We start from the raw sequence: 14,018 nt of genomic DNA on the forward strand, positions 1-14,018 counted from the left end.
TATAATAGTGCAAACAAAACATACCTTCAGATCTAAGTTCTGATCCTTTCTCGTCGACGTAAATGAACTACATCGGAACTGCAAATTTTTAGGTGAAGCATCTACATTAGGACTTCCATGATGTTCAATATCCGAAGACGCTAATGACAAGACGGGACGCGCATCGCTTCCAGGGGAATCTTGACTTAAAAAAGTAGATGGCTGCATGGATGAAGTTTTATCAGACTCATTTGATGACCGAAATTCTTCTTGCTTCTCGTTTACACAAAGAAAACTTGACCGCGATTGTTGCACATTCTTCTCACTGTGTGTCGCCTGTACTTCACCTATCCTTTCACCGTCTTCTACTGGAAAATCACGATTACTCTGACTAGACTGTTTCTGAATATTTACATGTTCGTTATTACTTACTTCTAATGTTCTAACATTCTCTGATAAAAGGTTATGGCACTGAGACGACTTCATGGCAAAATCAGACATAGAAGAGGTATTATTTAAAGAGTCTGTATTATTTAGTATAGGAGATGAAAGTTCTGAATGACTAGATAGGGAATCTTTTGTATTTACATTAGATTCAGCTGAAATTTCCTGGGTCTTGACGACATTTGAACTTAAAGAACAAGATACGTCCACTGAAGGCAACTCAGAATCACAAGAACTCGACGCTGGCTTGAGGTTATGACGACGATCCTTATCGATATATTCAGGTTTAGCCGCGGTGGGTAAATCTGGGGATTCTAATAGCAGACCAGGAATTTCTGAATTAATTCCCGATGTAGAATGTACATGTGCAGTTGCAGGCCTTGAAGGGGATGATGGGGTAACAATGGATGTAGTTGTGCCAGATGGTAAGTGCTGCTGCTGAAGCTTTGCTTTCTTCTGGGCCTGTGCTTGAAGTCGCAGGACTTGGGGAGAAGCCCCCCACATATATAGTTTGTTGGTACTACTTACAGCAAGCTGCAAGTAAAGGAACAATTGTAAGTATGGTAGTTGAACAAATTACAACGCAAAATTCAATATAATGCATATACCTTGTGAAATAAAATTGAACTTAAAATACAATTTGAATTGCAAAATTTATTAAAAATTAAAATATGAATGGTAATTCAAGAGTCAAAGTCACTTTTAGTTCTTGTTCTCTATCATCCACGTTTAATGTTACTTTATAAATTTAGATTATTTTACTGTGAACTATTGTCGTCAAAATTAGGAACATTCAAATAAACAGGAAGGCACAATGCGTTAACAGGTATTACAGATAATGAGAGTGGCTGGTTTTAAAACATTTGTAAAAGGACTTAAAATCATGCAAACATTTCCGCCACGCATTAGACGGCTTTGACTTCGATCACAGCAGCAAAGCTAATTTCAACATCAGGACTAGCAGATTTCTACTAAACCCGGATCTCCAGTGATCTCCATCAGGTTTCTAATCAAATTTTCCAAATAAATTACTTCCGATACTCACATTGTGAAAGTAGTTAGTGGCAATAATAGTGATCCTTTCAGTTAGCGCAGTCACACGAACTGGCACGGAGCTCTTCACGGTGCTTCCATTTCCGAGTTGACCAAAAACAGACGAACCAAATGTATACACGTAACCTTCAGCAGTAAGAGCTAGAGTGTGACCATGTCCTCCGTGTACCTGAGTCACCACCTACAACAAGATCAATTTATTAACATGTTTTATTTTATGATGCTCTCGATACCTCAGATCATGTGCATTACAACTTGAAGTATGACATAAATTTCCTCTGTATTTGCACAGCTGAAAATGATCTAATAAAATACTCCCGTAGCAACTCACCCCTCACTTAATGGTACCTGCACCTTGTCGTGGTGGTGGGGCTTGAGTACCTCAGTGACCCCAATAGCTACTGGTAGGGCCTCCCTAGCCAGATTGGTCGAGGGGGAGAGGTCAGACTAAGACAGGTACCCTGGTCCTCCAGGTTGGGGGTTGGTCGCAAGGCTAACAACCTTGCGCCGTAAAAAGGAAGATGTTTCGAAACCTCGATCAAAGCCTCGGACAGACGGACCTAACAGAGGACCGAATGGATGAGGAGAATTGAGGAGGCCATGGACCGAATATGGACCAGAGCCATAGTAGAGGAAGAAGCAACTCACCTTGCCTATCAGTCTTTCCACGAGAGTCGGCATATGGCAGTCTTCTACTGAACAATGTCCCAGCTGTCCATGCACACCCCATCCCCACGTAAACACCCTGTAAAAATACACCACTCACTAACAACTTTCTTACTAACGGCATCATTTTAATGACAAACTGAGACGGATGCCGAAGGAAAGCGTAATGTTGTTCGGAGAAACGTGTTACTGACCTGCCATCGTCTGCTAAGGCAATAGAATGATACTGTCCAGCAGATACAGCAATTATGTGCTCTCTCGACAGATGTTCCACCAGCTGAGGATATGGGCACTGACCTGTCTTTCCAATACCAAGCTGTCCAAACTGAGATGACCCCCATGCATAGATCTGAAAAGAGAGAAATAAACAATAAAATTGTAAATATATTTCGACAACTGCATTATTTTTAGTAGCAAATTTTTTAAATTTGTTCAAAATATGATACTTAAAACGGACTCAGATCATGTTCCATGCTTATCGCAAACAATAAACGATTCAATGAATATCTTCATAATGAAAGTTTTCATTATATAAAAGTGTTATCATTTACTGGGGTCTGCAGTGGCCGCGTGGTCTGAGGCGTGGGCCTTGTACCGCTTGGTCGCTGGGACCGTGGGTTCGAATCCCACTCAAGCCGTGGATGTTCGGGGTTTTCTGTGTTGTGCTCTCCTGTGTACAGGCAGAGGCCTTGCGACGGGCCGATCCCTCGTCCAAGGAGTCCTACCGAATGTCTATAGATCGAGCCAACAAAACGTTGGGACCCGCAGTGCTCAGGCACTTTAAGAACGGGTCGTTCCCAGTATCCCAATATCCAGTTATCATTGACTACCCAATTTCTTAACAAACTAAGAAACTCCATGAAGCAGAGTCCATGAGTACCTAAAAAGATACTCAGCTATTGAAGAAATTATACAATTTTCATTAAAACTGAAGATTCAAAAATGGCCTTAATTACATCAGTGTAACAGTGATGTACGACACAATTGTAGCATCTGTAATTCGTTTGGTTGCCTTGCTGATGTCTGAGCCTGTGACGTGGCATGATAAAAAAACTTTGGAATTTCAATGTACTCCAAACCTGTTAATTTATAGTTCTCGTTAGCCTCTCTACCGACACAGATATTTAAATAAGATAATAAGGCACCATACATTCTAGAACTTCTTCTTTAAGCACGGGGGTAGTTACAACATTCATCAAAGAAATGTTCCTAAATTACATAGAAAAAATTTGATACTTTCAGTTTTATCATTAAAAATGAACTCAAAAGACAGCGGTTAAATACGAAATTTAAAGACGATCACTTACCCCATTGTTTGTAAGAGACAGTGTATGTTGACGACCACAAGAGACACTGATTACCTCAAGTTTCAAATCTGGAAATAAGCTGATCTGCTGTGGACAGCTGTGCCTAGACATCGTTGGTCCAGTACCTAGTTACAAAACAAACACTGTAATGAACGTTTTAATCATCACATACAATTTAATGGCAAATATGGATTTCTCTTCTGTAGTAAAACGACAAATTTTTGTATAAGAAATTATTCTTGGATACAGAAAATACAGCTGTATGCAAAAATTAAATGTTACAAGACAGTGACTAACAGGGAAAACAAAATATTTACATACCAAGGCAACCCTGCGCGGTATTACCCCAAGTGTAGATGGCTCCATTGCGGATAAGTGCCACGTGAGAGAAACCCGCGCTTAGCGTGTTGGCACGCACTGGTAGAGACGGACACAGATGGTCAGAATCCTGAAAAACATTCCATAAATACTGTAGTACTTTAAAAATTCACCTAAAAATGGTTAAAATATAACAATGTTAACAAAAAACAAGACATTCTAGGAAGAACTCATGATAATTCCCTCCATTTAAATGTTTCGATCTCTATTGCGAGGAAATGAAACACTTCATAATTTAAAACACAATTCAATTATCCATTCTTGTGCATAATTTCCGCTAGACCAACGTTTCTCGACCTATGGTACGCGAACCACTGGTGGTACACGAGCCAATGTCGAGTGGTACGTGAACTAAGTAAGAAAATCAAAAGTTGATACTAACATAAATAATACTTGTCCCTGAACGCATTCGATTAGTGGTACATTTAATGCGTTAAATTAGAATTAGTGGTACGCCAGCGAAAAAGGTTGAGCGCTCCTGCACTAGACTGTATTGAAGTTATCATGTATAACAAAGTCACCATATTGGTTGTCAAAACAAAAATGTTCGACACGAAACTGGTAAACATGTTTTATGATTTACCTTCACACAAAATTTCACTTAAAAGTCCAAACTGTTATAGCTTTAACCTTCAATAAATCAATAATCAAACCATTATAATAATCACACAGCCAATTTTCATTCGACGTAATCCTTTAAAAAGCAGTAGTAATTACACGTACCAACAACTTTAGCAATCAGTAATCTTGAATTTTGCCTAAAGAGGGTTTTTATTAGGATATTTAAGAGTTTCATATAATTCTCAGAATAAACAGCGATTATTTTCTTGAAAAATTGATCCTGGTAACAGAGACACGCTGTTCTCTATGAGGTAAGAACTGAATTTTTAAGTATTTTTATGAGCTTCAGGTTCAAAAGGTTAAGCAGAAAACAGTGAAGTGCTGTATCTCAAAATACATAAACCAGTTAGAAGTACCTCATCATCTTCGGCAAGCTGGATTTTCTCCATCAGTTCTGGGACAAACACAAAAGATGATACTTGGCTCTTTTTTGCTAAGTACAGGAGAACTAAAAGGAACATCTGAACAATATCTTCGCCAGGAACGAATATTTCATCCTAAAACAAAACAAAAAAACATTATAGATACTTAGTTTATTTTACACACTTTCTCACATGCATAGTTTACAAATCATATATTTTAATATACTTCTTCAGCATTATCCTATTAACACTTTTATAAAGTCATTGATCTGATTGGGATTAAAGTCCAGTACTGTTTCAACATGATGTTGGAAAATAATAACTATTATTATGAACTGTACATAACAAAACTCAAAATAATGATACATAATACAACAATACCTTATATTTACAGTCTTTGAACATATGTTTTTCATAGTTTTTTTTTAGTCCCTTAATATTCTTATAATTTGAATACATTTTGTCCCTGCAATGTAATTTCATGTAATATTCCCAGATTTTATACAGGTTAGCTGTCTTATAATTTAATCTGTTAACCGAGTCTGCAGTTATTTGTATGTCTGATACATAAAGAGTACATAAAGTACATAAAGAACATTGATATAAATAAACTAATTAAAAATGCTTAAAAATTAAAGGTAGATAAACATGTTTTTCAAATAATGTAAAATATGAATATGTTAATATAATAATTTTCATTTTCATTAACATACCACCGAGTCCAGAAAATCTAAAGAATCCATTTGTGCAGAGTATGAACCGAAGGATCCACTTGAATGTTCTCGTCTGCGACCTATCTTGAACATTCTTCTCAAAGTAGGTCTTAACTGCGGTGATGAGGGGTCATACAGAGCAGCTAGCCTCTGACAAAAAGAGAGAAGAGACGCAACTAAAATGCTGTAACTAAAAAATATAACTACACTAAAATTAAACATCATAAAATAATTTTATTATTTACATCTGTATCAACAGCATCTTAAATATAAAAGGAGTAACTGTTGCCATTAGAAATTAATGTTAAAACCACGGAAGTTGCAATTTTTTGATAACACCACAAACAAATATATAAGTTTCCCAGCTGAGTACACAATTTATATTTTGAGAAATAAAATATTAAACTCTAGAAGGAGAAGGTTCTGATGATGGTAGATTACACTTAAAATTATTCTTCACCTGGACTTTTCCCATCATCTTTGCTTAAAAGAAAGAAACCACGTAAACTGGCTCTGTTTCCGTCTTTGGCCGAGAGGTACCTACTCAGCTGTATTTTCTGAGAAAAAAGTTGTTCTTATCTTCCCACTGACGGAGACTAGCTCTATCTGATGGGCCCAAATAAGTATGAACGTCTCGCCTGAAGACGGAAGCAGAGCCTGTTTTGGAAATGTGGTTTCTTCATTTAAACAAGGACGATGGAAAAAGTCCAAACAAATATAAAGTCTAAAAGGAGTTAACTTGCTGTGCTGGCGGTAGCATAGCTACTGGTAGGGCCTCCCTAGCCAGATTGGTCGAGGGGGAGAGGTCAGACTAAGACAGGTACACTGGTCCTCCAGGTTAGGGGTTGGTCGCAAGGCTAACAACCTTGCACCGTAAAAAGAAGATGTTTTGAAACCCCAATCAAAGCCTCGGACAGACGGACCTAACAGAGGACCAAATGGAAGAGGAGAATTGAGGAGGCCATGGACCGAATACGGACTGGAGAGCCATAGAAGAAGAAGAAGAAGAAAAGGAGTTAACAATTTTTCAACAACCAAAACTATTCAGATTCCAAATTCACAACTGCTGACTTTCGTCAGTTGAGTATTTTGAGCTGTAACTTTTTCATACTACAACTAGTGTTAAAACACTTTATTGGATACCGATTATACAGTGTTATATTTACCTGTAATGCAAACTGTTCTAAATGTGGTAAGCAAGTACGGACAAACTGCAGATGTATTCTAGCTTGCTGGGGTTTAGACAAGAGTGACTGTAGTAGTGATGGGTCACTCACACACAACCACAGGCTAGCTGTAAAAACATACAATTGAGCGGAAGTCCAAAGAATACAAGAACAGAAAGACGTTACTCAGACATCGACTATACAAAGGTAATGCTGTCTGCCCAGCACTTGAATGAGCACCATGCCACAGAGATATATGGAAGAGTAAAATTATATTTTCAAATGTATTCTCTGTTTTTGTACACGAGCAGATGGTTGGTCTCGTAATAAAGGTAGTTTACTAACTATAACATTTCAAATAAAAGTTGTAAATCTAATTAATTCTATATTTTATACAATGTACTAATTTTTATACGATGAAATGTTTTTTAATTAGATCGTTTAAGTTTCATAAAACGTAAAGGTTACATTGACCATTACAAACAAACAAAAATTAAACATGTGTAATAACTTTCAGCGCACACATTTGACACTAGATTTCATAAAAATCTGTTTAGTAGTCTCAAACACGTAAAGTGTACAGAGGAAGACATAATCTCCCCATAATGTGATACATGTGCAAAGAACATGCAGAAATATTATACAGTGCTTATGAGACAAATGAAATTATGACTTTCCTGACTTCGATAGTTACTAAAAACAATATTTTAAGTTATATAACTTACAGTCTAAGGCAGGTAAATGCTTGAAAGTTGTGATCTTGTTCTCAAGTGCCTTTACAAGACCTTCACCAAGAGACCTGACAATTTTTGTAAGGATATCTAGAACTTCAGGATGAAGGCCACGGAAGCAAGCCAGGAATTGCAGGACTTCCCATAATCCCGTTTGTCCAGCCACGTTAACAGCCAGCACTTCGTCATAGTACAAGTTTTCACGCAGAAATTTCCTGTGACCGAATACACAACACATTAATATCTGCTTAGAGTAAGAGACAGATGTTTTTGGTAAAATAAAGGAAATCCATTAATTCCAAAACACAAACAACTTTGTAGGATTTGAGGTTTTCATGGCGGTGAGTCTGAAGATGGCTGTCTTCTGGGTTGTTGCGCCATGTAGTCTGGTAGAAGTTCAGCCAGAAGACAGCCATCTTCACAAACAACTTTAATTTATCTGGTTGGCAACAAACTATGTTACTTAACGATGTACTGCCCAACCTGAAATCAATTATGAGTAATAAGTAAGACTACGGAATAAGATATGGAAGCGAAATAAAGAACCACAGCAGGAAAGTTTTCCAAAAACAGATATGCGATGATAAAACGAATACCAATTCTATCCCCAAACATATTTCTTTGTAATGTCTTTACACATCGTTCTTTTAATTAATATTATAGCGGCCATCATAAAATTTCATGCCTCAGGGCCACAGAGGATTTCACCCCCTTGCATGGCTCTAAGTCACCGGCCCAGAGTTGCTAGTTTATAATTATCTTCACTAGCCCAGGCTGGCCCATTTGTGTTGCAATGTTACATGATTTTTTCTGTGACCTTGAAACACAAAATTTAGTGGTGGGTGTTCTAACACTTCAGTTCAGTTTCAATTCCCCTCCTGATACTCTTAGACTTCCCTAATAGCAAATACTAAAGACAAGGATTGACAGAGAATATACTAATGCCTTGTTTTAGTTCATGTGGCGAAACACACCTTAACTCCTCACCGGGGAGATGCGTAAAATTACGTCCGGCATTTAAATGCTCGGGATTGCGGCTGGGCGTAATATTACGCCCGGCTTTAAGCCTAATTTCTTCAGCTCATAACTTTGTAACGATTAATGCCAGCGCAATGAGGTTTGTAGTACTCTGTTGTGGAAAGTTTTCTGTGTGTGAAGATCCGGCAACCTTGTTGACTATCCTTTGAGTGACTACCTGGGAGTCTAAAAATAAACGACTGGCCTCAGTTTTGCAATGGAGAACCCTTCAAGCAGTCGTGTGTTATCTGATGCTGAACAAATATCACTTCTAGACGAATTATTGGACGATGAAATTGACAATTATAGTAGCTCGGACACTGAGAGTGTAGACTTTGACTATACACAGTTGGTGACACCGGGAACGTTAGCGATTAGTGATAATGAGAGTGACAATGGTGGTGGCGAAAGCCATGAAGGAATTGTAGAAGCAAATTCAGGTATTGTTTCCGGCAAGTATATGTGGGAAAATATTGACTCATTTCCTGCTTCAAGAGAAGCATTTTGTAATGTATATGGTCCTCGGTTCGACACGGCTGAACTAGATGTCGTGAGTTCATTCGAAAACATTTTCGATACAGCTCTTGTGCAGCTCATTGTAGATGAAACCAACAGATATGCTAAGCAAGAAATTTCTAAAAGTGCCCATCCTCTCACATTTTGATCTAGGATTAGGAAGTGGCAAGATGTCACAGTAGACGAAATTTACGTGGTTTTGGCTCTATTTATGTTGATGGGCATTGTTCAAAAGCCTACAATCAGATCTTATTATGCAAAGAACCGGCTGCTGTACACTCCGTTCTCAACTTATGATCCATTTGCTCCCATTGGTCACACACGAGAGCTCATCTTATAAGGTAAGATTACAAAACCATCTTTTAAGAGGATTTCAGTGAAAAATTCATAATTATATCTCATATACTTCAAAAGTTATGGAAAAAAGTATTTTACAGCAAAATTTAAATGGACATTTAAAAAATACTACCGCCGGAACAGCACAACAGCGGTATATGCTGGGTATTTAAATTTTCCGCGTCAACAGGTTAATGTTTATCTGGTGGCCAATGTATTTGAAAACTAAGATGCAATCAAGAAATGTAAAATGTTGATTCCACTAAACAAGTTTCCTCCTGACATTTAACAAACGTTTCAGAGGATAATTATCATCTGTCTTCTGGGTGAAGAAAAGACACAGACAATACATTTCTCTGAAATGTTGGTAACCACCTACAAGACAGCATCATAACGTCACACTTACACTGTATTAATTAATGTAACTCACAAAAATTGTTTTAACAGCATGACTCTCCCTGTAGTTGCTCTCAGGACTTGTTCAGTGTGGCTCATAACAGCGAGATTGGATAAATGAATTCTCTCGGACGTTGTAAGATCGAGGCCGGAAGTTGAAAACAATAATGTGATGTAGCTAAGCAACTCTGCTGCGTGACCAGCCGCGGCAAATTTCAAGACACTCTTCAAGTGACGACACTATAAACAAGCAGCAATAATAAATTATCAGTAATAAAATAGAGCAAGGAGATTCAAGCTATTGTATGGCTGACACACAACTATGAGATATTCTGCCTGAATTGTCATCAGTACAACAATTATTCTGACATAGGTTTATGTGGCTTTCCTCAGTCTCTTTAAAAATATGCCATTACAGTTCTTAACGCAAAGAAAACACCACAATTCTCCGCTACAAACAATAATTGGTTAATGCTGTTTAAAGAAACAATTTCTGTTTATTTTAAGAATCATATGGAGCTAATAAACACATTATGTTGACAAAATGCAGCATTATTGAATATTTGAGTGGTGGATTTATGGTTGAAGATTTCTGTCTTCTGGGTTATTGCGCTGTGTAGTCTGGTCGATGTTAACCAATGTTTCAGAGGTCATACTGCCTCCGTCATCGCCCTGATGACGGAGGCAGTATGACCTCTGAAACGTTGGTTAACATCGACCAGACTACACAGCGCAATAACCCAGAAGACAGAAATCTTCATACTCACCGCTGTGAGAACCTCAAGTCTTACACAGATTTATGGTTATCACTGAGCTTAAGCAAGTTATAAATACATTTAATTAAGTACGTGTAATACAGAACACGGTTAAGCCGTAGATTTATTAATTCGGTAGGTACGTTTGACTCCCTACTGTAATTTCAAGAGCATGGATGTTAAGTAACAGCAATTTTCTGATGCACAGATGAAGGGTGACATACTGACCCCTTTCTTTAAATTGTAAGATTAATATTTCAAACTAAACACAAAGGTCATTCCTAACATTATTTATATCTTATTATAAAATAACCTTTTACTTTAGATTTCTTAACATACCCTGGAAAGTTTGTATAAAGCAATAGCCTGAGGAAATTCTTTTGCACTTAGTTTAAGATCACCGGCAGACTCGAGAAGCTGTTGGAGATTTAATCCAAAAACTAATGCAAGTCTTTCAGCCTTTTCTATCGCCTGATGCTTCAGTACAAGATCCATGAATATCTCCACTGGAGAAACCCTGAAACAAAAATATATATTAACTTTATGATATAATGAAAGGGTCTAATTCTGAACACTTTAATATAATACGCATCTTCATAACATTTTCTTCTAAGATTTGTGCAATATTTCCCTCACATTAATGTAAAACCTTCTTCGCTTCTCATGTGAGTATTACAAACAAAATTGTAAGTGCAATTTTTGTTTTTCCTCTGCATTCTACATGGGCTACTAATCTCATATTTCTTGACTTCACAACATTAACTTTAAGTGCGTAACCAAAACCACAAAGATCATGGACAGCTGGTGATGGTTCTGTAGTGAAGTATTATATGGTTTGTCACCTCACCACCAAATAACACAGACATCATTAAAATTCAACCTTTCATTAAGAACATGAACGACACTTTTTTAGCAATTAAGCGGCTGCCCCAAATATGCAAAGTTCCGCGTAAAGAGTTAAAAAAGGTTTGTTCTTTAAGATTTGTCCCAAATAAACGGCTGCCCCGATTAACCGACAGCCCAATTAACCGGAATCTACTGTATTTCAATCGATACAAGAAAGCATCGTAAGTAACTGGAGGAGGGCAGTCATGGTCTATAAACAGTGAAGTTGATAAGGTATAAACTAGAACTCTCACCTTAGAGTAAGCTCATAAACACCAGTCGTCGTCACGATGACACAAGTATCAATGGAAGGAATGTCCAATTTCAATTCCTTCACACACTTCGGCAGACAGAAAGGAGCCTGCAGTGATGGATTTTTCTCCTTCTCCCTGCTGCTACCTCGACTCTTCACATTGAATGAAACTTGTGGACTAGAATCTTTATTTCCAGCTACTGATGATTGTTTGCTGGAAACTCCAGCCAATTTCTTAATATCTTCATTAAAGTAACTTTGTTTATAGAGAGAAAGGATTTTCTCACTTGTACCCTTCATTTCAAATGTTTCAATAACAGAGTCTGGATTGAAGGCCTTAAAAAAAGATATACACCCTTTAAAATGTGCGTACTACAGTTGGTTCATTTGTAAAAAAATTTAAATATAAATTTCTCCCCGTGTAAAGATAGTTAAATGTTTCGATGTAACCTTTACTCTTGCCAATAATTATGGTATTTCATCACATTAGATTAAAATATCAACAAATATTATATTTAATTGATTACTGTTTAATTTCATAAGTAAAATTTAATATTTTGCCCCCCTGACATTTTTTCTTCCAAGGAAAATAATAAGTTTCAACTGAAAAATACAGCACGACTCAAAAAAAGATGTAAACACATCATATCTGTTATTCACCACTGTCAGCTGTGCCACAAAGCTAAAGATCATAGATAATACTTTAGTTTATTAAAAAAATATTTACTTCATTCATTAAAAGTGTGTAGACATCTTTTTGGTAAATAACGCATAAGAATTTCTTATATTATAAGTGATACTTCAATTTCAACAAAATTAAATACTTACTGCTTGTAAAATATCTAAACATCAATATGATACTAGACAAGTGAAATAATTTTAAGATCTCCGCATTTTATTTGACAAAATACCGCTGAATAGCATTTATACTTTTACATATCCATTTTCCTTAATTTGCAAATCTAAGATCACTCTTCATTACATAATAAAGAAGAGTAAAAGAATCTTTGTCTCGTAATCAAATAAATATTATATGAATTGTTACCTCGGATCACTGTTTATGTAATTACTAAATTCCAATTAATAGGAAATGAATCATCATTTAACGAATTGTCACTATCGAAAAACTTCAAATGAACGTATATTTCCCACAAAACAAGTTTATGCACAGATAATAAAATATAACGTGGGAGTTACTTACCGAATCACCACCGATCCGACATTCAGACAGCTGACATGACACAACCGATAAATTCTTTCCATCTATGTCAGTCACATATAAAAATCTGTCCGTAACCAGAACATCTCTGCACTGTTGTGCCAACTTGTAAACATACAGAGGTACAACATCCAAACTCATCCCATGGATCTTTAAAACAAGAAAAGAACGCATAACTAAAACTCTTATCATAAAATGATAACTAAATGCATCTACAAAACTTAATACAGAATATCCAAAAATCAGCTGTCACAGTGGCCGCGCGGTCTGAGGCGTGGGCCTCATGCTGCTGGGACTGTGGGTTCGAATCTCACTCAAGCCACAGATGTCTGTCCGCGTTTTTCTGTGTTGTGCTGTCCTGTGTACAGGTAGAGGCCTCGCGACGGGCTGATCCCTCGTCCGAGGAGTCCTACCGAGTGTCTATAGATTGAGCCAACAAATGTTGGGACGCACAGATACTCAAGGCACTGAAGAACGGGTCGCCTAAGTATCCTAAGTAAGTAAGTATCTAAAAATCCAATCTGTAAAAATAATAAAGAATTAATGTATTTTAACACAGTGATACTTACTGAAAGAATATCGTTAGGTGCATAATACCCAGAAAGAAGATGTCGTCCTCTCGCATACTGAGGGCACAGAAATGTGTCACCAACTTCAGAACTTAATTTCTCGGGCTGAGGTCCAGTGGTAACATGGTGTATAGGCGGCAAATCTAAGCCTTCCGAATCAGATTTGCCAGACACGGACACAGAACATGTGGTATCATCATTACTGCTCCCACTGCTCTCTAGTGGCCACAAAAACCAGAACACTGTTTAAATCAATTTTGCAAATCTTAGAGACCGTAAAACACGTAAATACCAATTTTGTAACTTATTTAAAACTTTGAAAACATACGAAAATATTTTAAAAGGTTATTGTCAGAATAAATCTGCAATGCTAAACGTAAATCTTACAGAAAATATCTACCTCTTCGAAAATGTATATTTACTGCCATCGCCGAAGCTCCTTTTGACCTCGTTTCTGCCAACCTCTGTCGTAAACTCGTCAACTTCTCAACGGAAAACTGTTTCAAACCCTGCAGTCTTGATCTTGTCGTAGGTAAATACGAACAACTTTTGTTCCCATACTCCAGATCTGAGAAGGACGAATCACATGCCACATTTAAATCTTTTTATCCCTGTCATGTACCAACGTACAAAAAGAAACTCAGTCTCAGAA

The 14,018-nt window shown here is 37.1% G+C and overlaps 1 protein-coding gene across 1 annotated transcript in view; it reads right to left on the minus strand.

Moving 5' to 3' along the window:
* ca (RCC1 and BTB domain containing protein claret) overlaps nt 1-14,018 on the minus strand; it is a 43,570-nt gene that overhangs the window by 26,924 nt on the left and 2,628 nt on the right. The window contains exons 6-21 of the mRNA XM_022058260.2: nt 13,767-13,934; nt 13,367-13,608; nt 12,780-12,947; nt 11,580-11,914; nt 10,780-10,957; nt 9,720-9,925; nt 7,415-7,635; nt 6,690-6,817; nt 5,524-5,673; nt 4,805-4,945; nt 3,771-3,897; nt 3,450-3,574; nt 2,337-2,491; nt 2,125-2,221; nt 1,469-1,657; nt 25-957 (exon numbers count right to left, since the gene is read on the minus strand). Of these exons, the coding sequence (XP_021913952.2) occupies nt 25-957; nt 1,469-1,657; nt 2,125-2,221; nt 2,337-2,491; nt 3,450-3,574; nt 3,771-3,897; nt 4,805-4,945; nt 5,524-5,673; nt 6,690-6,817; nt 7,415-7,635; nt 9,720-9,925; nt 10,780-10,957; nt 11,580-11,914; nt 12,780-12,947; nt 13,367-13,608; nt 13,767-13,934 (3,563 nt within the window). The remainder of the gene's footprint in view (nt 1-24; nt 958-1,468; nt 1,658-2,124; nt 2,222-2,336; nt 2,492-3,449; nt 3,575-3,770; nt 3,898-4,804; nt 4,946-5,523; nt 5,674-6,689; nt 6,818-7,414; nt 7,636-9,719; nt 9,926-10,779; nt 10,958-11,579; nt 11,915-12,779; nt 12,948-13,366; nt 13,609-13,766; nt 13,935-14,018) is intronic.

The sequence above is a fragment of the Zootermopsis nevadensis genome, unplaced genomic scaffold (genome assembly GCF_977971745.1).
Source record: "Zootermopsis nevadensis isolate Lab colony 2312 unplaced genomic scaffold, Znev_1.0 Znev_ptg000031l, whole genome shotgun sequence".
NCBI classification, from domain to species: domain Eukaryota; kingdom Metazoa; phylum Arthropoda; class Insecta; order Blattodea; family Termopsidae; genus Zootermopsis; species Zootermopsis nevadensis.